General features: G+C 35.8%; 2 protein-coding genes and 1 long non-coding RNA gene across 4 annotated transcripts in view; 2 read left to right on the forward strand and 1 right to left on the reverse strand.

The window, feature by feature from the left end:
- Positions 1 to 18,588, reverse strand: LOC116291888 (uncharacterized). Of its 2 annotated transcripts, XM_031699118.2 has the most exons (18): positions 18,556 to 18,588; positions 18,189 to 18,461; positions 13,797 to 13,913; positions 12,530 to 12,602; positions 11,884 to 11,932; positions 11,186 to 11,242; positions 9,519 to 9,621; positions 9,364 to 9,430; positions 9,015 to 9,137; positions 8,528 to 8,620; positions 8,294 to 8,416; positions 7,857 to 7,912; positions 7,311 to 7,380; positions 6,788 to 7,195; positions 6,550 to 6,627; positions 6,322 to 6,420; positions 5,916 to 6,060; positions 1 to 5,437 (listed from the first exon to the last, which is right to left on the reverse strand). In XM_031699118.2, the coding sequence occupies exons 2-18, from the start codon at positions 18,305 to 18,307 to the stop codon at positions 1,101 to 1,103; spliced, it is 6,117 nt and encodes a 2,038-aa protein (XP_031554978.2). In that variant the 5' UTR covers positions 18,308 to 18,461; positions 18,556 to 18,588; the 3' UTR covers positions 1 to 1,100. The 2 variants fall into 2 exon arrangements, with proteins under 2 accessions (XP_031554978.2, XP_088895627.1); XM_089039501.1 differs by having other exon boundaries at positions 18,189 to 18,572.
- Positions 8,794 to 12,031, forward strand: LOC116291891 (uncharacterized). The gene is made up of 2 exons (XR_016121612.1): positions 8,794 to 9,180; positions 11,151 to 12,031. It is a non-coding gene; the product is annotated as an uncharacterized LOC116291891 (long non-coding RNA).
- LOC116291886 (glycine receptor subunit alpha-2) overlaps positions 13,837 to 24,550 on the forward strand; it is a 21,870-nt gene continuing 11,156 nt past the window's right edge. The window contains exon 1 of the mRNA XM_089039504.1: positions 13,837 to 13,938. The gene's annotated coding sequence lies outside the window, so the exon portion shown is untranslated. The remainder of the gene's footprint in view (positions 13,939 to 24,550) is intronic.

Raw genomic sequence — 24,550 nt, forward strand, 5'->3', positions numbered from 1 at the left:
TTTATAGCCCACATATTTTTATTTATAGTATTTTAAATAAAACGGAATTAATTGATCATGGATAGAAAATTGTACTAAAGTAAAGTGCACAGCACTGATATTCACCTTAAGAAAATAAGGTTTACATTGAAGACACTTGAACCATGAAAACCTTAATTTTTTTTCAGGTTATTATTCCTAAAGTTTCTACTGTTTCTTACCCTATAAGGTAAATCAATGATTTCAAGTACACGAGTGAAAAAAATGAATGTCATTTCCAATCGATGTGCTCACTGACTGATAGATTAGGGTTAGATTACAGTATGTATTTTAGAAAAATTGACAAAAAACTTGAAGCGTTCACTGTTCGAGTGTCCTCACTGCAAAACATAGATTTGTCCCTTAATGAGGCTGGATACGACTCAGCTTAACTTAGGGCGCTTTCCATTAAGCCGGACTGACCAGTTCTAGTGGCCAGTTCTCAAATTCTACGTGTCAGTTCTCATTAGTTTTTAGAACTCAGTCAACCAGTTCTATAGAACTGATGCATACCATTTGAGAACTGGCCGCTAGAACTGGTCAGTTCAACTTAATAGAAAGAGCCCTTAGTACAGTAGGCCTTCTATTAAGCAGCCAACCTCTATTTAGTGGCTAGTTTTCAAAGACCCAATGAGGATTCTTGCACTAAGATGATACCTCTAATTCAACCTAGCCGTGAATCTGTGTATTAGAATTATGTGAAAACTATTTCCTATTTAGATGTTTTCAAGGTACAAAAGGGTCATCTTTACCAAAAGATGTGAAGGTGAAAATTACGAACTCTAATCGTTATTCTTTTATGATGAGTCCAACAGTTTGACATCATGGTACCAGTTCTAACAGAGCACTCTATAGGAAATTCAAAAACTCAAGGGGCCGGTAGAGACAAGGACTGGATGTACGAAAACCAAAGGGCGAAAATGGGGGCAGGGGGACATCTTTACAAGACCTTTTTCTCTTCTCCATTTTGGATCCGAAAATCGTTTTACAAAGGCGTGGCATATACTGGAGAACTCATAATAATATCATTTTATTTGAGATCATCGTCAAGTCTAACAAACTTTTCTAGCAGGCAGTTGATGTCATAATCTTTTCAAAGTACGCCTTAAAGAGGCTATAAGAGCTGTCATAGAAGACATTTTCTCTGCCACGGATTGCAATCTCGATTCGTTAGGATAAAATCTCGCTGCTTCTTCGACCTTCACAATTAAGTCGTTGTAAAGAGATACGACATCGTTTAGGATTCCAGCAAGCATTCGTACGCTATAAAGAGAGATTCTCTGATGTGAAGTTGAAGCTAAAACAAAAGAGCTGACTAGACTTTGAAGACTCTCTAACGATGATTTTATAGTCGGGATGACGTCACTGTTCATTTCTTGGACATTTATATTGAGAAGTTTGAGGTCAGATCCCAGAAGCACAGCATTATCGTGGACTCCCTCTTTCCATTTGTTGCTGTTTGCATAGGGAAAATAAGAAGACTTTAATGCCGAGCTTTGACAATCATCAACACAACCTTGAAGCCTGAGTTTCATCCTTTCAGTTAAATCTGCGGTTTCAATTTTTGCAGAAAGACATTCTCTTTTAAAAACTGAAGATTCGTCATCGAGACCCATTTCACCATTGTTTTCACCCAAATGGTCTTTATCTACGGCGCCAGCACCATCAATTTTCACATATTCATCAGACGAACCCACATCGAGTTTACCTTCATTGTAAACCATATCTTTATAGTGCTGAGTAGGCATCTTGTTGTTCATGGTTCTTTTAACTGGTGCTTTTCTCTGCAATCGAGGACTTTTGTCTTCGTCAGTCGCAGCCTCACTTTCCAATTCCAAACTCCATTCACTCGAAGGAGGATTCACCTCTTCTTCTTCAGACGGCTTATCATTGGATTCTTTTAGCAGGTAGCAAGGAAGAAATACAGGGATTGTTTGTTGTTTGGTCACAGAAGGTTTTAACGATTGCTTAGGGGTTTTCACGTTTAGGTTTTTACTTTCGTCAACTTTGTTGTCAGTTAAAGTTTGTTGCTTCTTGGTACCATTAACATTGTCTTTCATCTTCGGAGAAATAGTTGGTGATTTATTTTTCATTCTATTAAAGTCTACAGGTTTTTCTTGTCCTTCAAATAATTTTGTCCTATTTTTCACATATCCTTTGTCAGTTGTCGATTTGTCCAAAGAAACTTGTTCGACATGTGACTTCTCAAATTTTCCGCTCAGTCCCACTGGACCTGCATTAATCTGTTCAGTATCTTCGACGAATTGCTTGTCATTCTTTTGCGCATTAGTCGATAGCGATATAGCTCTGTGTTGACTTTGCTTTGGTAAATGCGGCTTAGTTTCAAAGCCCTTGTTCACCAAGGTGTCATTTTCCATCGTGAATGGTACTTCATCTAAGCAATCGTAGTCGTTTTCATATGGCATACCATTCCTCGGAATGTCGGTAACTGGTTTCTCTTCCAAAGGAATTTGGTCAATCACCTCCGGGACACCATTTTCACTGCTTTTATCCCGAGCTAAAACGCTCATTCCATCAGTTATACAGTTCTTTAGTTCGTCATTTCTTTCTTGTTGCATTTCCATATTTTTTTCAGGGGGTTGTGACGAAGATGTTTCTTCAAAGGGATTTACTCTTATGTCCTTGTGTCCTGTTATACCCGGCTCCAGTGTCTTAAATAAAGCAACATTCCTAACACTTAGATCTTGGATTTCCCCAAATACCTCGTTACGTTCATCGTCGAAAAACTCATCTTCGGAAGTCCTTTGCGAATCATTACTTAAGCTATAACAAGACACCATGCTACCGGCGCTATTATAGTCATCTGTAAAAATCGAGCTCGAGGATTCCGATGACCGGCATTGAGTCAAATTCACAGGCACGAATTCATCGTCTGCTACATTTTTGGAATCTTCCAACTTGAGATTTTCCAATTTTTGCCTATTCTTTTCTATATCGTTAATGATGTTTTCTTTATATTTTCCAGTTGATATTGGTTCTTCCTTTTGGATAGAGCCATCTACATGTGAAGGAGGCGGAGATACAATTCTTATGACGGATCTAAAAGAGGAAGCCATAGGTGGCGGAGGAAGAATCATACCATCTATTTCTAACTCATTAAAAAGGTTGTCATTCAGTTCGACAGGGGGAGAAGATATAGACTTAAAAGTAGGGCTAATGGGTGGAGGAGAAGCAACAAAGATATCGCTGTCAAGGAGTTCTTCGGTTGATCCTGGAGGAGAAGGAATGATCCAGTCCATTAGTGAAAATTCCTGAAAATCTATGTCATCCTTCGTTAAAATAGCGTCGCCATTGTCTGTGGGGTCTTTGTTTAAATTATCTAAAGTGTCTTCCGAATCGCCAGGATCATTCCCGAGCAGTAAAACTATTGGGGAGGATTTGTCCATAACATTCTTCAAGTCTCTCGTCGTAACATCCACTACATCATCAATTCTTCTATCCATCTTGGAGACTTCGTTCGAATCGTCGTTGTCGTGCTCAGTAGAAATTAAAGTTTTTGGACTGTTATCCTCGTCGTCTTGGTCCATTCTTCCAGGTAAAGTGTTTTTGCGCCTTCCATGCTGCTCTACCTCGTTAAGGTAGCTTTGTGAAAGGAGTACCTTATTCTCATCAGTACCTTTTTGCTTAGCTTTTGACAAATTATTACTCATTTTTGTGTCAGATTCAACCAGCGAGTCCACTTCGTCAATACTAACTTTTGCTTTGAAGTTAGACATTTTATTTCGTTCTTCACTCACAACTCTGGAATCCTGATACCTAGGACCACTATCAACGTTATTTGAGCCCTGGGATGATAAGGATGACAAATCAGAATCCTTTTCCTCCAGTCCATTACCTCCATCCACGATACTGCCATCCGCCAACAATTCGTCGTTGAAATCGTTTGTTTCTTTGGGCATCACGGGTCGCCTTACAGCTAGGATATCTTGGTCTTCCCTTTGCTTATAAGACAGCAATTGAATCCCAACTTCATTGACACCGTTTTCATCAATATTTTTATCTTCTTCATCTTCCTTGCTAGATGCTTTGTTTTGCGATGCGTAGTCTTTCTTATCATCCAAGTCCCTTTCCCCTGAGTCCCCAAAGTTTTCTTTTTTATCAAAAAAGTCTATTTTCTCGGAAGATAATCTATCGAAAGTGTCCTCAAAAGAAGGCTTGTCCTTTTCACTTGTGGTAATAGTAAAGCCATCGGATGAGTGTTTGCCTACATTTGATGAGAATTCTGTTTCGATTTTGAGAAGGTTCCCAGTATTTTCTTCATTGCGATCATCATGATCATAATCGTCCTCCTCCTCCTCCTCCTCCTCATCATCATCATGGTCATACTGAAATTTATCTTCATACTTTAAAAAGTCTTCCCCATTTTTCATATCTGCTGGTGAGCCATTTTCGTGGGGGTCGATATCCCCAGTAAAACTAAAATCAGCAAGAAGGTCAAGAGAATCCTTCGCAGAAGTTCCAGAAACGTCATCAAGGTCAATATCATTTATATCAAGACTCTGGACGCTTCTCCCTTGTTGCAGCTCATTCGCCTCCACATAATCCTTTTTCAAAAAATCGCGTATTACTTCATGCTCTAATTTCTCTCCATCGTATTCTCCATTGCCAGTGATTCCTTCACCGAGATTCACTTCATCATCATCCTTATTGTGTTCTTGATGACTTGATTTCCTCCCCTCATAAAAGGGCTCAATTTCTTCATCACTATCTGCATCGTCACCTACCATCCTATCTGGCTCACCATCTTTTTCATTTTCTATGTTATCGTTAAGTATTTGATTTGATTCCTTAATTTCATCAGGACTAGCATTTTCACTGCTCTCAAAATCTTGAGATTCTTTTTGACTTTCGCTTGAAGACGCCTCTAATGAGAACTCTATTCTTTCATTTCTGTTCCGACGCCAAATTTCTTCAGCCATAGTAAGTTGAGAAATATAATCATCCTCGTCCTGTTCTTGATCTTCGTTTTTCAAATTTTGACTTTCTTCTGCGATGCTGTACAACGTACGCGTTTTACTTGGTGAATCCACCATCTCAGAGTCATTTTCACTTTCAAGGGAGGTTCGTGTTCCTTGTTCGTTGGAAGACCCCGAATTGTCAACCTTAAATCTTTTCCCAGAACCAGACTCGGAAGGCGCAACTTCCTCGTCTGTTTCATCTGCATTGATTTCTTCGGAGGAACGTTTTGCAGCAATATGATTGCTATCTACATCTACTGAATTGCTATCATTCACGGGTCCATTTGCATCTCCCGCGTTAGATGGAGTGTACTTGGGTGGATCTTTTGTCAAGTCTAAATTAAAATGATGATCAGAATTGCTGCCGGGAACTTGCAGAAAAGATGGGTAGGACCAGGTGTCTGGGATGACTTTGTGCAACGATGCGTACAGTGGGATATCTGAAAAGCCAAAAGAGAAAACATTAACCAAACTAACTAGAAACGAAAGGAAATAGTTTGCAGATACATACATAATGTGTAAGAAACTTCCAAGATTTTATAGTGGGCCACCTTTACTTTGATTGTTCAACAGACCTTTCAATTAAGCTTGAGGGTAATATTTCCCCATTTCAGACAACGCTTAATTCTCTTCAAGATTTCTCGTTTGAGTTGTTTCCATGTGTCTTCTCATGCACAACTGTTAAACAAAGAAATGATGCTCTAGGGAATGATACGTGGTCTGGAATGGGAAAATATAAACGCCGTCGCAAAACTTAACAAAACTCCATGAAGATTTATTAATGGGAAGGAATAAACTTTAAGCAGCAAGTTTTCTCTCTTAGGGATGTGAATATCCTTCTGCGTTTCCTCCCACAGGTAATTCGATGTAGAAAGACAAAGATATAAGATTTATAACAGCACTAATGTAGAATATTACCATGGTCAGTCAACGGAGCAAGCGGTTCCTGTTTCTCTCCTTTAATAGTAAGTTTTGCTATGGTGCAATTCCATAATTTCTGATAACCAACGATAAAAGTAACAAGATCCATGCTATCCAAGGGTTTCATTAGTAATACCAAATCCTGTGTGTAAAAATATATCAAAACATAAGTATTTTTCATTCACTCGTTTATTCATGAGCATTAATTTATTCATTCATTTTATCCCTTCCTCCCTTTACTACTGTTTTCTTTTTTTGGCTTCTACATGAAATATATTCTACACTGAGACTGCTTGCTCATCATTGCCTTTCGTTAGATATTTGGGGCTGTTTGCTTTTACTGATTAACGTAACACTATTGTAAACTTTATTTTCTCGTACACATTAACTTTACTTAACGAACCTTGTTATCCGCCATTGTTATTGTCAAAAGTCGCTTTCCTTCAGCGTGAAATGAAATGGAGAACTCAGAGATTTGTTCCAGTTCAGCTAGTTGACATAGCTGCAACAAATCAAATGCCATATAGTCATTAATTGACAAACAAGGGTTTAATTTTAATTCGTGGTCAACTAAAATTCTTCCAAGGGGTAGAAGGAAGGCAAGGACAACCAACAAATTTGATGTGCTTACCACATTAATCTTGCCTTTTACCATCTGACTTAAGCCATACTTAGGACTAACAAGAACAGTTGCCTCTTGATGTCTCGCCTAACAAACAGAAGATATATCAAGTTAGATCATACCATTCTGGTATTTTAAGGCATGAAAAAGCTTAGAGGTAATTTCCACGATGCGGATTAAACCTGTATAGTTCCCTATTTTATTTATTCTATTAGGAAAACCAATTCTGGTCAAGCCATGCACATACCTTGCGTGACTTCGTGTCACTGCCTGCACCACCATCGTTAGAATAAAGTATGACATTGAAGTATTTTCCTCCAAAACACACCAGTTCACTTGCCAGATTCAAGTACTGCTTCTTGCACTCTTTGCTTGTCAAATACCGTTGACCAAGTCCTGCCAAACTCTGATTAAACTTAATCTGCTGTTCCAGTACTTTTCTTAAATCTTTAAGCTTCACACCGTTTATTATGTTTTCAGGAAGAAAGTGCCCTAGTCCATCAAAGTCTTTTTCGACACTCTTAACGGAAATTTTTGTTGGCATCTTATTTTTGGCTTCTGTGGCTTTCTGCTGCATGTGAAGAGCTGCGAGCTTGATTGCTAGATCGTATCTGAGGTCAATCTCGAATAATCCATCTACAATGTCTTTACTTATCTAAAATATACCAAAGACAAGTAAAAATTACGAGTGCAATCCATATTCTGAACTAGTCTAGGTTCACCAAGGTTAACGTTGGAGATAAACGCTATCAATTCCATGCAAAACCCACCTGGTCATAAAGATAGTCAAAGGCGACTGGATCTTTCTCTAATAATTCGTTGGGATGGCGTGGAATAAAACTATAATGAAAGAAAATCAACTTTTAGGAACAATGAAATGAGGTCCTGAATGTAAACAACCCGCGCGGCTTTGCGCGGTCGGAGGATTATTTTTAGGAAGTTAGGATCAATAATAATTAAATTAGAAACCTGTAACGGTATTAGTGAGATAGCATCTACTGAGGCGCCTCAAATTAAATAAGCCCCAGCCTCGACAAAGCCCCCGCCCCTAAGGAACGTTGTAGTCCTTTCCCCCTTGCCAGGCCTTTGAAAGTTAGTCATCTGTCGAGATTAGGAATTAAAATAATTATGAATTTCAAAAGATTAGGAAAATTTATTAAGCCCCCAGCTTCTAATAAGTCCTCTCCCCCCCCCCCCCTCCTTCTGCTAATAAGGCCCCAGTCCAAAAGCACTGAAAAAGAATAAGCCCCTATAGGGGGGGGCTTAATAGATGAAATACGGCTGCAACAAAGCCGGATTATTCGTGTAAAACTTACCAAATCCGTAGTTTACAAACCCAAGAAGAACGACTACAGTTTCTATTCAAATATATCTGCAAAATAATTAGAGTTAATGATTACAATAATTTCCACTCAAAATTCGACGTCCTTAATTGAATTTATCAAAACGTTACGCAAACAGACATGCAAAGAGGCTTTATAGAACAAATTTTACACTGCACTTGCAACAAGGGGAGAGTGGGGACTAATAGGGGATATTTCTGGGGACTTTGTAGAATATTTTGCCCAGGGGTAGTGAGTGGTGGAAGACCAGGAATATTTTAAGCCATGAGGATATTGGGAGCTATTAGTGCTGAACTGAAAAATATCATGGCAATTGCAGAAAGGAGAGAAAATAACAGCAAGCAGTTGGAACAATCAATACATTATTCAAAAAAAAGAGATATCGTTCAGTTAACTCTTAAACCTCTTACCTCGGAGACTTTTTCGTGATTTTGTAAGAAGGATAGCTGGTTCTTTTGGGGCCCACTGAGGACAAGACAAAAATACTCCATTGCCTTTATATCGAGCTTAGGACCCAAGGTATTGAAGATTTCCTTGAAAAAAACCGTATTAAGAATGTGATTACATAATCAAGTATCATCTACGATACGCTTTGATAGAACTTTATCCATCAAAATAACGAGAATGACACATCTTGACAGTACCTGTACAGTAGTTTTGGGGTTGTAGTGAAATGATCTTGTTTGGCCGTTTTCTAGGAAAACTTTAAGTACGTTCGGTAGAATAGGCAAAGAAGCCTGAAAATAAGACAGATAATAAAAATATCATATAAAAGGACGGGCAAAGGGGGGCACAGTTGCCCCTTTAGAACTAGAAGTGTCAAGTTCTGTAGTGATCATTCGCAAAATTCGGTCAAGCCCCCCCCTCCCCCACCCCCATCATATCTTTGGCGGGATCCGCCCCTGTCAGGAGGATCAACCTTGATAGCAATAGCGACAACGCAAAACAAGCTGCATTCTGATCTAGTAGTTTCGGTGGGGTACAACCAATAGACCTTTTTCGAGTTCTGTGTTCTATTGCTACTGCAACACCTATACTGGTCTACGCTCCTATATATCAATACTGTACTGGTATAAGAATGGATAAGATATGAATCATGGATATTAGTATTTCTACAATTTATGTACTTACTCTTCTGGCTTGTTCGGCAGGACCAATATACTGCACCATATCGTCGGCGAAGCGCACATTAACAGGCGACGATCGACGTCTTTCTCGAGTTGCTCTGCTCATTAACGATGATCTTCGCGGGCCCTAACGGTGATAAAGTTTTGACATTGAGGATCTTCATTTTAGGGTGAGGGTGTTTTATTCATGGTTAAAGAGACAAATCCCTGCAGTGTTATTATTGCTTTGGTCCATATCAGTCGTATAATGAACTTGTTCGGTTATCTGTACCGATGATCTGATACCTACTTTAAAGCCTTTCATTATTTATCGACCAATGTCTTGATGCTAAGAAATTCTTATTGGCCCGTACCTGATTCTTGGCATCTTGCAAGTCTTCGCTAGATACAACATGGATCTCTAACTCACCACTACACGCCCTGAAAATTCAAATACCAACCAGTTTTCAATACCACTAAGAAAAAGCATGCAAATAGGATATCTTTAAGAGCAGATATGGAGCCTTACTTGATAAGACTAATGACACGTTCCTGAGGCACTTCACTAACGTCTACTCCGTTAACTTTTAGAATCTGATCGTTAGAAAATAGCTTTCCATGTGACGGCCCGCCTGTAAATAAAACATGAAATCAGTTATATTGCCCTAATTCAATGCCTCAGCGGACGTAGCCTTGATTTACGGACGGGTTAGGAATGATGATGATGATGGTGATGGCTACGATGATGAGAATAATGACGTTTATAATGATAATGATGATGATGATGATAATGATGACGATCATGACGATGACGATAATTTATTCATTTATATTAATTGCGCAGATTAAATATGATGATCAAACGCATTACGACTATTTACTATCTAAAAATACGTTATAAAAAAACTTAAACGAATATTATAATTATAACAATTCGATATTATTCGACTAAGGATTGCGCATTACGCCCACAACACTTTATTTATACAGCGCACACCTCGGAATATTGCGGCCAATTTGCAATTGTAAATTCCTCCTAGGCGATAAAAGCAATTTAATCATATACAAGTTGTTCTAAATTCCCTAGGATTGCGACACTTTATTAACGTCAGGCACCTTGTTTTAATCTTTTTATAAGCATTTATAGGAAAAACAAGCATTAATTAAAGTAATTATTGAGGTTGTGCATAATTCTCATAATTCAAATAATTCTCTATGAATTTAAATATGTCTCCCTTTTTCTTCACCTAGAATTTCCGCGCCGAAAAACCACTCCTTTTTCGAGGAAAAGACTCTAACAGCATTTAAAGATAGTTATTTTGAGATATCCATTAACAAAATGCATATTGGCATAGATTTAATCTGGATATTTCCGTTCATTTGATTAAAGAGACGATCGAGAAAATCATTTATAAGTTCAAAATTTGTCGTTCATAAGTCTATCAGATGTCATCCACGGAGCTGTTGACATATCGCAACTAAATGATGGCCGTACAGTTTCAGTTCTAACTTTTTAACCCCGCTCTAAAATCTGTAGAACCACCTAGAATTTTGTAGACGCAAAATTATATCGATCAACAACCTAACCCGGTAAACAGCCCAAAGTTAACTTCGACCTTTGGTTTGATGGTGATGATCACTAACCGATCAATACTGATGGCCTTATGCCTGCGGAAAGCCTCATAAGTAAAAGATTGCTTATAATATATGAGCTTATAATAATATGGGCAGAAATGTGGCTACGGGGAAATAAAAGAAGACGATTTCGTCATTGTTTCCCCAGCAAAGTCTCGATTTTGATCTTTTTGTAAGCGATCACTAATCGACAATCACATTATTGAAAATGGACCTCTGCATACTAAAACACATTTTCAGTCGTGCAGGTGTATGACGTAAAAAGTGTATGATGTTCAAAGAAGGTATCCAATATACACCTACTTGCAAGAACGTTGACATACGAAAATAGAACATTAGTGATTTAGTGGGATAGGAATTATATTAAAAAACAAAAGAAGATCACTGAAGCTGAACCGTTTCTTTGTCAAGAATTAAGAGGGGGCCCTGGCCCCCTTGGCAACCCCCCGCCTACGCCCTGAATATTGAAAATAATAACTGATTCAAAAGATAATTTTTTCCAATGGTTATGGTTTATGTGTTTCAGTTCAAGAAGTGAATATTCTATTATCTGATCCTTACCCGAGATGACAGAACGAATGACGACAGGTTTTTCACTACCAGCAACAAACCCGAACCCTACAAGGAAAAACATCATATGCTGTCAGATGAAGGAAATAATATAAATTGAAAGCCAAAATCACTTATCAATTAAACTAGAAAAAACGAAATGAATAATAGAGTGCTCGCACTAAACCCGTAAAACAAATACTAATTTTTAGTACTAAATAGTGATAATCAGACAATACATGGAAAACAAAGGATTCTGTATGAATAACTACTAATTAGTACTAAATATTATTCACGGGTTTTTAGTGCGTGCACTCTAACATTAAAAGTAAAAGTAAATATTAGAACAAGACTAGCATATTTTTGATGTCTATAAGTTCTGAGGAAATGAATAAAGTGAAACTTTCCTTTTTAGAAATTCTCTTTCGCTCTCCTTAAACTGATTAATAGTGACTTAATTTCGGATAACGTTTTTCGTTAATTAACGGACGTACAAAGTTTTTTTTATAGCTACAGTATATAGATTTAAGTGTAAAGAATATGAATTAGGGAAGCTGTTGCAGACATTGTCGTTCCGTCTTTAATTACTTCCCGGAGTATGCCTGCAATTTTACACTTTTCGGGGAAAAAAAGATTTTTCCTTGCTTATAAAAAATAAAAAATATATAAATATTCTGGAACGTCTGAGGAAAGTTCCGTGTCGTACTTACCCAAAGACGGATCTCTTTTGATTTGAACTATTCGAGCTCGTGCGGCCGCCTAATAAACATACAAGAAGAAAATTATACAGCAACATTACCACTGTAATTACTATTTATGTTTACGGATAAAAGAGAAAATAAACAAGTTGTCCTCAAAGTACTAATAATTTCTGTATTGACTCTGTACTGCACTGTTTCAAAATATCTCACAAAAACAATTTACAAATGTAAATAGCTACGCCTATAAAATGTTAGCGTAAGAGAGCTAGGTTGTGGAAAAGGAAGTGCACTTAGTCGTACTAGCCGTCCAAATTTTCCGGCCTTTGTCCGCAGAACATACCATGTTACAATTAGCGCGATAAAACAATTTTAAGATTTTTGACTTCTGTTTTTGATTTAGAAGTAAAACTCAGGTTCTCTATCTACGAACTAGACCAAACGTACTAAAAAAAGCCATAAAAACAATTTCAAGTATGCTTTGTGCGAGCAGAAATACTGATCTCGACACCCGTTAATTTACAGCTTCACATTGATGAAGAAATAGAAAACGCGCGCGCGTGCAATGTGCTCTTATAAAGCACGCGCTCCAAACCAATCAGAACGCGACATTCATAACAGTTATTTTAAAAAAGATTTTATAACATTTTAAAAATACCATTTGCAAATGTGTGCTTGCTTGTTCGGCCTCAGAGCGTGGATCCTCCAGAGTGGAAATCTTGTTGACATGACTGTAAATGACAGCAAAGAATAATCTCATTATGACCATTCATTAAGGTAAGTATCTGGTTGAACTCTCTAATGAGTAACTAAAATTAAAGATGTAGAAATGTATACAAAATATAATGAGCATAACATCGAATTCGAGGAAATGCCGTCCCAATATTACTCTATTACCAATTAATATAATCACTTGCCACATTTTGCTCGCCACTTTATAGAACGTGCCATACAACTAACGAAGGCTTTACATCCTATCAAGCAGAGACTACTCAGTTCTTTACGCAACTTAAAAAAATTCCAAGTAATTTTCGAAATCTTAAATTCCAATCTTAACCTTGAAAAATATGAGCTAAAATTAATGCATATTAAATTTAGAGAACCATTTTTTTTCTGTTTGTCCAATCAATCCCATGGATGGAAATTGACCAATAGAATTACTCCTACTATTTTCCCGCCATTTACCAAACCGGACGCGTGCGTTGGGATATTTTTCGAAGACGCGAGCAAATAGTCTGAAATGGCCGTCGTTACCGTCACGTTCTGTTCTTATTTGCTCTACAAATATTATCAAACTTTTGTCAAAAACAACCAAACTACTATGATATGTAGGGTATGAGAAGGATATCTGCGTTTATGAAGCTTCTAAAAGATGTGTAAGTTTATAGAACACTCCCTTCAAATTACATAGAACAAACGCTGAATCTAAAAAAGAAAATCCCGTGTTGAGACTGAATTGTTGAATCCGAAAAATAAGTTATAGTGAATTGAATTCTAGTTGTTTATGCTTAACTGTTAACCATTAACTGCTGAAAACATGGTAGACAGCTAGCAACTTAACAAACTTTATAGTTACAATAGAATTCCTAATCCCTACCGCAATAATATTTTCAAAATGTTGTTTCACGAGATGGTTTTATAAAGTCCTTCTACTAAGCTAAGGGGGATAATTGGAGGAACTTTGTTTCTGCAAAAGAATTATCAATTTTGTATGTTTGAGAGGAGCTGTCTCTGAAAAAGAATTGCCACTTATTGTCCTATATTAGATGTCCTCTAGCTGTAACCAAGGGGTGTAATTTTGGAAGGAAATACATGGTTGGAGGGCCACTTATTTTCATGAATTATAAATTACCAAACTTTGGGCAAGCTTTTAGGCAGCAAGATTACATTTATTTAACTAGATAGTTTACACTTCCCCCACTTACTTGATGAAGTAATTTGTATTGTTATTAGTTACACCAGCTTCCCAGCCATATGGAAGACCAAACTTACTGGACCAAAGATCTACTGGTGGCAGCCATTGTGTTACATTGGTGTCTAAGCTAAAGATGAAAAACCAACAAAAAGGTATAATTTATCTATTATATAGTTAAAAAATATTATTTTATCAATATCCAATAAGAACAATTTCAAGGAAGGTTGCTGTACCCTAGAAAGGTGTCACATATGTAGCATCCGTTTTAGGTTTTATATCTTTTACTAATTTTTCAACTCCAAAGGAGGTGGCTAGCCACCCACTTCAATCCCTGGGTCTGCTCTTCAATATCATTTATCTACTGTATGTCTATCTATAATCTTATTAATCCCATAATTCAAAAACACCATGTGTTAGTGAATTATGTTTCTGTTGCTTCTCAAGTGCTCTACTGCTCAGAGAGTGTTTATATCATTGTACAGACTCAAGAGACAGAATTTAATATTGCTTTTATAAAATATTTTTGAATGATATAGCACAAGTGTGTCTCTGTCCTCTGAAATAAACAGGATAGCCAGGATAGACCTTACATCTATTTCACCCCGGCCTGCTCTCAGTCTGACCTCTAGCTCAGCTGGTAGAGCATCAGGTAGTACAATTCTGAAGGTCGGAAATTAATTTTCAGAATTTAATTCCCAGGGTCTTTCGCCCGGAATAACCTCGTTCCCAAGCACTATAACTTATCTATATTTCTATATCTTTATGTATTTTTTATATTATATCTTTATCTTTTTGTATTTTTTATGTATTAAGTGCTACGCAGTCCACATATTCTCATCTTTGCAACATAATTACCTGCGACCTAATATCTATTTCACCCCGGCCTGCTCTCATTGTGACCTCTAGCTCAGCTGGTAGAGCATCAGTAGTACGATTCCGAAGGTCAGTGGGTTCGATTCCCAGCTAGGTCGGAAATTGATTTTTCCGAATTTAATTCCAAGGGTCTTTCACCCGGAATAACCTCGTTCCCAAGCACTATGACTTATCTATATTTCTATATCTTCAAGGATAGCCTAGTCAGTTAGTGCATTCATTATATTTCAAATATTTTATAATTTTCTATAATAGGTAGATAGTAATTTTAAAATAAAAATGTAGAAAAACCTTGACTATTATATATATATAAATGATAAAGATTAGATATTCTAATGGAATTAGATATAATGTATTGAGCAGTTATATTATCAATCCAAAACCCTTGCCAATTTTTTTATTTTTTCCCATTAATCTAATAACAAATAATAAGTATGCTAGTCCTTAAAATAGTACTCAACAAAAAATCATCATATGAAATTAAAATATTAAGGATTAAAATTAGTACAAAAAATACAATTAAGTTGAAGGATATGCTCTATTAAACGAATACACCATTAAAAATGCATGCATTTTATCAGAGAGTGCCTATATACTTTAACTAACAATACCAATTAAAACAAGACCTTTTGTATAAGGAGATGACTAGAAGTTATTCAAGCGTAAAATAGATTAATGACCTAACATTTGATTACCAAAATTAAGTGCCACAGGGCCAATGGCTCTTTTCAAAACTACAACTAGCTGATGTTGTAGATAAAGAGTGAAATACCACTCAGACTGGGTGTATACTTTCATCATCTACAGGTAATATATATATGCATTTCAAAAAGGGGCTAAAGGTGATAAATGATAAGATAGCAGGCTATTGCAAGATCTAAGAATAGCTGATGTGACTTGTGTTTCTTGTTATTATTCTCAAGAACACAGAGGTTTATATTGAGATATCTAGTGTTGGTTATAGTCAAGGAAACCATTTCAAAGACCTTGATTTTTTGTATTTTGTATGCCCATAATTCCTTTCAGTGACCTTGCAATGACCTCCGACAACCTTTTTTCACATAGGTTTATAAAGTATATATCTTTTAAAAACTCATTAATAATTCATGAAGGAAACACAATAGAAATCATGACCATGAAGGTGATTTTATATCTGATATAGATTCGTCTTCATTTGCACCAAACTTGGTTCATTTTGTAAAGAATTCAGTACAATATGAGAACATGCATCATCAGTTTTTTAAGAAGTTCAATAAACTCGCAGATCGTGTTTTATCAGGTCTAAAAACACTCGGCTAATAATGTGCTCTGATGTATTTACTATTTGCATTACAAAAAATGCTTTTAATTTAGAAACTAAAGGCTTGCTCCCTTTTTTATTTTAAATGACTTGATATCATGTTCTTTGCTTTGTTTTAAATTATAAATTTTTTTTCTTGCTGCTATATGCATAAATTTTCAGCATAGTTTAGCTTCTCTTGTTTTTATCTTGTTTGCCAGCAGAGAAAAAAATATTAATACATATATATGTCTGTGGATTTACAAGGTAATTTTACATATGATATATAAGGCAAACCATGAGTTTTATCAATTATGTTATACAGAGATACACATGAAGTGTATTATAACTAATGATCTTCTCAAAAGAAAACTAGCAAGTATAATAGTTTTATGACTCTGTCAGCGTATATAACATAAATGATGAGAAATGGAATAAAAAACTCAAACATACTGAAAAAAATATGCTGATGATCCAATCATGTAAGCACAACATAGTCCATTCAATAATAAGTCCTCAAGCCTTAGTCCTTAGTGCTCAAGCCTGAATGGGCTATGAGTCAATACCCATGATGCCAAAGGCTGACTATGGTAGGTTAAAAATATAGATGCAAACAATTTTGAATTAAAGTTAAATTCAATGTTTTGGTTTTCAAGGCCGGCACTTTTCTCTTCTAGTAGGATATAAATTATTGCCTAGTAGTGCTGTAGCTCATACAATCAGAACTCATCATTGATGATAGTCCACTAGTTAAATTTGAATGAAATCTGATACAACAGTTAAGTTTACCTTTTATTTATTTATTTATTTTTTGGTTTATTATATTGGATATATATTGCTCTAAAGTTGATATATATATATATATACAAACTTTTTTCAAATAATTATTTAATGCTGAGTATATATATATATATATATATTTATAAAGAAATATCTTGAATCTTGCTACAGATGAATATTGTAAATAATTTTTTTTAATCTATTAAAAAAAAAAGCATAACAGAATCAAACCAGGAATCTTTAAAATGAGCTATGTCTGGAAACACTGACTTTTTAAACCTAAAAAAACACTGAGTAAAAAGATTAACTGAAGTACCGTCATTTTCTCATACATTGATAAAAAAGTTAAAGCAGTACTAGTCCAACTGGGTGTACTTAATTGTTTAGAATTGTCTAAAACCACTTATCATATGTGCATATATCAAAATGAAATAAAATCTAAATTATGATAACCAAAACCTGCTAAAACTACCTGTTCCATACTCATATTCGCTCATAATTAATTTCCTCAGACCTGTCAACTTTCAAGCAGTATAATATTATATTTCATAAATGGTTAAATTCCTTTTACTATCAAAATTAAGGACGTTTTTAATGAGAAATGAAAGACAGAAAAGCTGTAATTAAATAAAATGTTAGGAAACAAACAAAGCTTTTAGCTTCCATAGTAATTTACTGCTTAATCCTATGCATGTAGCTTTATGGAATTACATATTAAGCACCTAAATGCTATACAAAATGCATAGTGTACATAAATTGATAAAAAATACTAGCTATTATTCACCCATTTTGCTTTAAAATTTGAAAACAAGGAAAACAAAAAAAAGCAATTAAGATTATTAAGAGAAGTAGAAAGAAAATAAAACATTATTAATTAAAAATTCCAAAATGAATCTGTGGTGTCTAATTAAAGAAATTACGTTTAGCAATTGGAATAAATGCAACGATCAAAAGTGACATAGTTAAAGGAATAGATTCCATCCTTTATAGACATTTTAATATATAATCAAAGAGCCTATCTAGCTGCATTTTTGCATAATTAGAAAACCAAAAAATATTTATTCGCCGGCCAGACTACATGCTAAACCACTAAGAGCCATGAATTGGGTTATAAAATTTCGAAATAGGTCTTTGAACTTTTATTACCCTTATAAATACGAATCAGAATATTCTAGATCAGTAAACAGGAAAGCAATTGAGTTGGCCATCGCTTGCATTGCTGACTATTTTGAATAAATCAAATCGAACAATATCCGGAAAGGCCTAGTGAGTGTATTTGAGTTCGGGCATCTGAATACACATACGTATTTATCGATTTATGGATTGGCTAAAATAAGGCTTCAAAACTCTTTACCGAGAACTTCCAACATCAAAAGGAACCTAAATTTTAATTGCGTAAACGACCTTATAAGTTATTATCGGTGGTTATGATTCATAACTCATGAATAGGTTCCTTCTAAGTTGACTTACTTTACGAAGTAGAATCTTTGATCAGCTCCACAAACGGCCCTCCATTGCCCTTGTCGTTTAGTAGCAAGGCCAGCAGGTTGATTTGTGACATTGTTTTGCTTCTCATTTCCGATATCCATTAGGGAAGAGCAACAAATTCGAATAAACGTTGTTCCTTATAATAAATAAAATGGTCCCTTTGACGAACATCTCCATCCAAATGCCAACAACTCGACCGAAACTTAAGTATTGTGAATTTCGTCATCTTCGATTGAACATCTCTTCATGATAACGCTACATAAACACAAGCAGAGTGTCCTTATTACATAATGTTCTCCCTTGAAGCACTTTCCTTTCTATTATTAAGTTCTTAGAGCTTACAAACAACCTGCTTTGCTCCCAGAATCTTGTTTTGGATTTGAATTTATACCGCTGGCCACTAGTTCGCAGACTCGAGTACGGGTAAAAAATATATATACAACACCTGCTCCGGCTCGTAACTGAAGTATCTGAATAATCGTACATTTACAAAACTGTTTGCTTCCTAAATTCCAGACATTAAAAGCATGTCGATAATGGTTTTTTAACATGAAATACGGGTTTAGCGCCCATTAGTTAAAACCCATTGTCAAAGAAATACGTCTAAGCAATACGTCTTGATACTAACTGAATTGTGTCACAGGATAAAAGGAAAAATGGAAACGGCCCGGGGTGGGTGGGGGGGGGGGGGGGGAGGAGGGGGTACTCCCTTTCTTCAGGTGGTAGGGGTGATCGGCGGTCGATTTTTAAAATGGCCCCTAAAAAGTAAGCATGAATTAAAAAGGCTCTTAAAACCAACCTGATTTCAAACCCTAAAAGGTACAGTTTTATTTCAGTAATTTACTATTAAACCCAACTATCAACGCCGGTTTAACCAATGACAGGACAGCGTATAATAAGATTATAACGATGATCATATTAAAGAAATATTCCGTGCATCATTGTAAAGTAAACAGCGGCATAGCATGGATAACGCGCATAATGTATGACCCCAAAAGGTACGGAGTTATGTTACGTAATTGACTTTTGAGCCGGAACCCCTAAAAGGTCCACACAGGGAAAAATTTCAACCCTAAAAGGAGCGCCGATCACTCCTACCACCTGAACAAGGAAACGGACTCACCAGCATTCATGTTTGTGCTATTAACTGAAGGTCGGCTGCTAAGTTCAGTGAAATTAAAATAAGAATTATTACGAAGCACAAACCAAAAAAGACATGACATAGTCAGTTGTCTTATATACAGTCAATCAATGTGGCACAACTTTACCACAGTACAGTATAGAAAGTTGTGACTTGTACTGTTTTTAGTTACTGTTTTTTTAAACTGCTTTTATTACAAAGGATACTCAGTTTATACATTATTTCAACGCATATAGTTTTGAGGTTGCACCTGTGACAAGTTGTCATGGTTCTTTATACAGTAAAGAATATAACAATAAATTTTTATTTTAAACAGTACATTTATATGCATCTTTTCAATTTTATAGTGAACCAAATCCCAAATTGACTTATGACCCCCTCTCCATATTTAAGCAATTAGCTTCTAACCCCCCCTACCCTACGCTCCAATTTAACTTTTGACCCCCCCCCCCCCATTAATTTTAGAACCCCCCCCCCTCCCCCCCCTCCCGATAATTATTGCACAGTCCCTTATGGCCTACTAAGAGATTTGCACACAACGCGGTTTTAAGTTTGGGTTAAAAAGGGCGTTTATGCGGAAAATCCCGAAACCCAGAATAACTGCTATGGGAACTGGGATTTCCAAATTTTGGAAACTTGAAACTGCAACGGCAAAATTAATGGGACTTTATAAATTGGAACTAGAAGTAATGGGGAAAGGAGGCGCTAAAATAGACAGAGGACTGAGCAAAAAGAAATGCAAAAATGCAAAATTTAACGGCATCAACTATATATACATCTTATACTTATTAATTATTCATGATTATTCATCGACCAACCAGGGTTTCTTATTTGTACCACGGTGCAGTAGTTTGAAACCCCCATCAAATACGACCGCACCCATTCCAAAATTCTAGTACTTTGAAATAAAAACAAACATAACAAAAAGAGTATAAGATGTCGGCTACGCCTCGGCAGTTGACTTTCCACTCGGATTTTGAAACCCCAATAGAATACAGCAACTCGTAATTGAAACATTACCTCACGCAAATACGCGGCACACTTAAAATTCTCGTTAGGAGACGAGTGAATGCCGGCCGCACCGTTCTTGAGCACATTGGCTATTGCACTGATTTTAATTACTGTGACTGAGTTTGCATTTGGCCAGTTTGCCGAATCATAATTATGACAGACAGTTATTTGAGATAAACACAGATATCTAGCAGACGTCGGATCTCTCCATAAGTAATATAATCAATCAAAATTGTTGATGAAAGACCAGCTCCTAGTGATGCTTGAACTTATTAGCTAGAATTGATGATTTGATGTTTGATTTTTAGCTATTGGACGGCTTTAACTGAACATAATTTGGTTTTCTGCTTTAATTTTAAGGCACGGCTTCCTAGGAAATTGAACAATTCAATCGGTGAAGGTTATGATTTATATCAGTTTCGAACAACTTTGTCAGTGAAATCTTCTGTGCAAACAGCACTGCCTTTTGAAGAATCATTTTGCAACTAAAACTGTCTCCAACGGGAACATAACTGATGTGAAGGTAAAGGTACATTAGTCTTTATCTACAGCGTTGTTGTTTTTCTTTTTTTGTTGTTGTTGTTGTTTTTTGTTGTTGTTGTTGTTGTTTTTTTGTTGTTGTTAGGCCGTCTTGCTTGCTTAAAAATGGCATGAAAAATAGAGAGGGAGTATATGTTTAAGTATCTGTTCCTTTCCCGCTCTTGCTTCTAGGCATGAAAAATCTCGAAAATTAAAAGGTATTCGAGCTGAAGGAATTATAAAGCGGAGGGCAACTTTTTTCTGTTATCTCTTTCATTGAGAACTAAATAGAAATTGCTCCAAAGCAAAAAAAACGGTGCATGGAAGTTTTGCTTAAAAGTGATGATTAGTAAGATATACATCTCTAACCCGCCCTTAGTTGGGCAGGTGTACCAACAAGCTGTTATGATATCGATGTAGGAAATAAATATATACTGAGTGATAATCGTATTCACAGCATCGGTTTAACCTTGTTATCAAGCATACTACACAAACAAATTATTATCAAAACTACCGTGCAATCATTAAACGCACTTGACTTGTCATATAAACCAAATGACCCTCTCCATAGTATTAAAACTTTCGCGGTCAGATGGTTAGTTTTTTCAAAATATTAGCAGCATGATGAAAAATATAATCGCTTTTTCCCAGGAGGCTTGATATTATGGGAAGACCTGTAAACTGGGTCTTATTCTGAAGTAACACCGATATAATGAGTCAATGTTCCAACCATTCAGATTTCTCGCAAATATCGTCTTATGATCACCGGTCACTCGAACAATCTCAGATCGTGAAAGTCTATATTCAAGTCTAAGATTCATACACTTATTTCAATAAAGTTAGTCACCTGGAAAGCTTCAAAGCTGAGACCTGCAAGGATTATGGGTAGATACATTTTTCAACTGCTTTAATAACTATTAAGGAATTTTAGATCTTTTACCATTTACAGTCTCACCTCTTCTGAGCATCCTAAAGCTGCAAATCGTATCAAAAGCTTTACTTGTTTGATATTAAAAAAGTCCCATGATCCTCAGTGATCTCAGCTTTCTAGGTTTTTTGGTGACTAACTCCTTATTGAAATAAGTGTATACAGCTATTTAAAAAAAGTTGAATGCTGAGTACTTCAAACTGAATAGCGCATTCCAAGACGAAAGGCCACTATGGGTCTCGTTATTTGAAACATGTAGTTAGTAAATTGTTGCGGGTGGAAAGCACTAAATATCAAATATATAATTATTATTCACTTTACTTTAGACAATATTGCATAAGCCCAAAATGCAGTTCGCTCTTGGATTACACTATTTAGTACGCTGAAGCCGCTGTATACTACCTCAGTTTGAAATTGCTGAATGTTTAAATTATTACGTATATACTAAGCTAGTTCGTAGATACATGTAATAAGTTTCTTTTGATATATAAGTTCAGATAAATTAATCAAATTATAATACACTCAACAAATTTACTCGATTCTGATTGGACAAGAGGAGTACAATTGTACAGTAATAATGATAATAATACGTTATTCACACATCGCATAAAAATGAATTACAATTTGTTAACAAGTAGCAAGAAAATTTACAAAAATCGTTAAGATATGCTTTACTAGGGACTGGACTACATTTTAAAGGGGCACTTGGATGAAAACGCCCCAATTTTTGAAAGTTTAAATAATTAAAGTATTTGAAGATAACTATGACTCAATTATGATTATGTTAACATGATTAGTGAAAATTTTAGCCTGGGAGCCACTTGCAGATGAGAAATTGAGGCTCAAAAGCGAAAAGAATGACGTCATTTACTCACAATTTAGATGCTGAATAGAATTGTTCATTTTTATCCCCCACTTTTTACTGTGAAGAAAATAAGTTGCTTGGCTACTATCGAGGCCATGTAGATAACTTTAAACAAGTTTCAAGTCATTTTCAATTTTCATCGATTTTCATCCAAGTGTCCCTTTAAGATAAATAAACAAATTTACAATAATTTGAATATGAAATTTGGCTTACTATTACTACTACTACTAATTATTAACGACTAAGGGCTGGTTCACACTTCAACATAAGCATAAACATAGGCATAATAACTAAGAGACTTGACTCAATGTCATGATATGGAAGCCCCAAATAACGGGTCCCGAGCAAAATTTGAGGGTAGGGTTTTGCCCTCTTGATGTTCAAAACGTGTATGGTTCTTCAATAAAATCGTGAAGGTTATTCAGCGGTATTTGAGCAAACGTACATCGTGGGCTCAAATCGAATGTTACAGACGCGATTTTTGAAAATATGTTAAATTTTGCCGGTATTATGCTTCTAAAAATCTTGGTGTCCGGAATAAATCTTAACAAAGTTATTCCTTTACCATTCTTGACTATGATCAAAATCGCACCTCAATTGCTGCAAAAATCGCCCGTGAGTCTCTAGCTGTCAAAGCAAGGCATGCGAGAAAGAGAGATAGAAGGAGAGAGACGAAGCCAAGCAAAAGAGAATCGTAAATGTTGTATGTGTTGAATAATACTATGTATAAAATTCAATGAAAGACCGAAGTATATTTATTTGGTCAATAGATACTTGAAAACACAGTTAAAACGAAGGCTCTAGCACTAAGACTGGGCATAGAAAATTCTATATCATGGTCTTGAAAAGGGGTATTTCAGGTGCGAATGGGAACACATGTTCAAAGTAATAACTTTAGGGAGAAGAAATTGGGAGAGGGATTAGATTCAGTACTTGTTATTGCATAGTCAAGATTCGAAATTGCAACAAAACAGAGGGATCAAAAGCAGAAAAATACGTTGTCGCAGCCTGGTAATTAAAAATGAGTTAGGTACTTTGGATTTAACTCTCAGGCGGAAAAAATTCATGATTTTGAAATGCTCGATTACATGCACAGCAAGATACTTTAAGAGGTCAAGGTAATGAGTATAAAATAAAATCGTGCAAAAATTATCGAACATTTTATCAGGTTTCTTTGATCAATTTAAGTTTTCACTCTCAATAGAAAATTTGTGCGGCTGGCAAACAACCCTATATCAATTTCCCAAGTGAGAAGTGAAACACATGACTATTGGTTGATCGAATTTCACAATCGCTATCAGAGATCAAGTAAACATCCAGAAATGATAATCCAATGTAAAACGATTTACACCTTGCCTAGTACGCACTCTTAGGGATCCCGAGAGCTTCGTAGTACAACAAACCTTGCCCGAATTTATTAAGTATATTTGATGGTAAGTCTTGTCTTGAGTTTATTTAATTACTATTTTGAGTGTCACCATTTTGAGCTATTTTGAAAGCCAATTTAAAAATCTTAAGGGTCTATGCGATATGTACTTTAAGCATTTCTTATTCTGGCAGGTGTTTTATTTTAGGTAATATTAACTATGTTTTGATTTGACAAGATTTTCAATTCTAATGTCCTCAAATGTTTGAAATCAGATCATATGATTTTGGCTTAACATTTTCACAACATTGTAATAAACTAAGAAAAAATATTCATTCGACTAATTATTATCTAGAACTATCTTGTCAACACCATTGCATTTTTCGTTACGTCGATGAAGGTAATATTCTTAAGAGTAAATATCTGGAGATTAATGAGTTGTATTCTAATATAAGTTTTGCCTCTACGCGTTTCCATTGGACATAGTTAATAGAGGGGACTGGCATTCCCCTCA

The sequence above is a fragment of the Actinia tenebrosa genome, unplaced genomic scaffold (assembly GCF_029948245.1).
Source record: "Actinia tenebrosa isolate PJP-AT-01 unplaced genomic scaffold, QUT_ActTen_1.0 PGA_scaffold6__47_contigs__length_16458017, whole genome shotgun sequence".
Classification (NCBI taxonomy): domain Eukaryota; kingdom Metazoa; phylum Cnidaria; class Anthozoa; order Actiniaria; family Actiniidae; genus Actinia; species Actinia tenebrosa.

Coding starts and splice junctions, on each gene's coding strand:
- LOC116291888 (XM_031699118.2), bottom strand. CDS start 18,307: ATGGATATCGGAAATGAGAAGCAAAACAATGTCACAAATCAACCTGCT. Junction 6,628..6,787: donor GTGACACGAAGTCACGCAAG/GTATGTGCATGG, acceptor TCTGTTTGTTAG/GCGAGACATCAAGAGGCAAC. Junction 6,061..6,321: donor TAACAATGGCGGATAACAAG/GTTCGTTAAGTA, acceptor TTTTACACACAG/GATTTGGTATTACTAATGAA.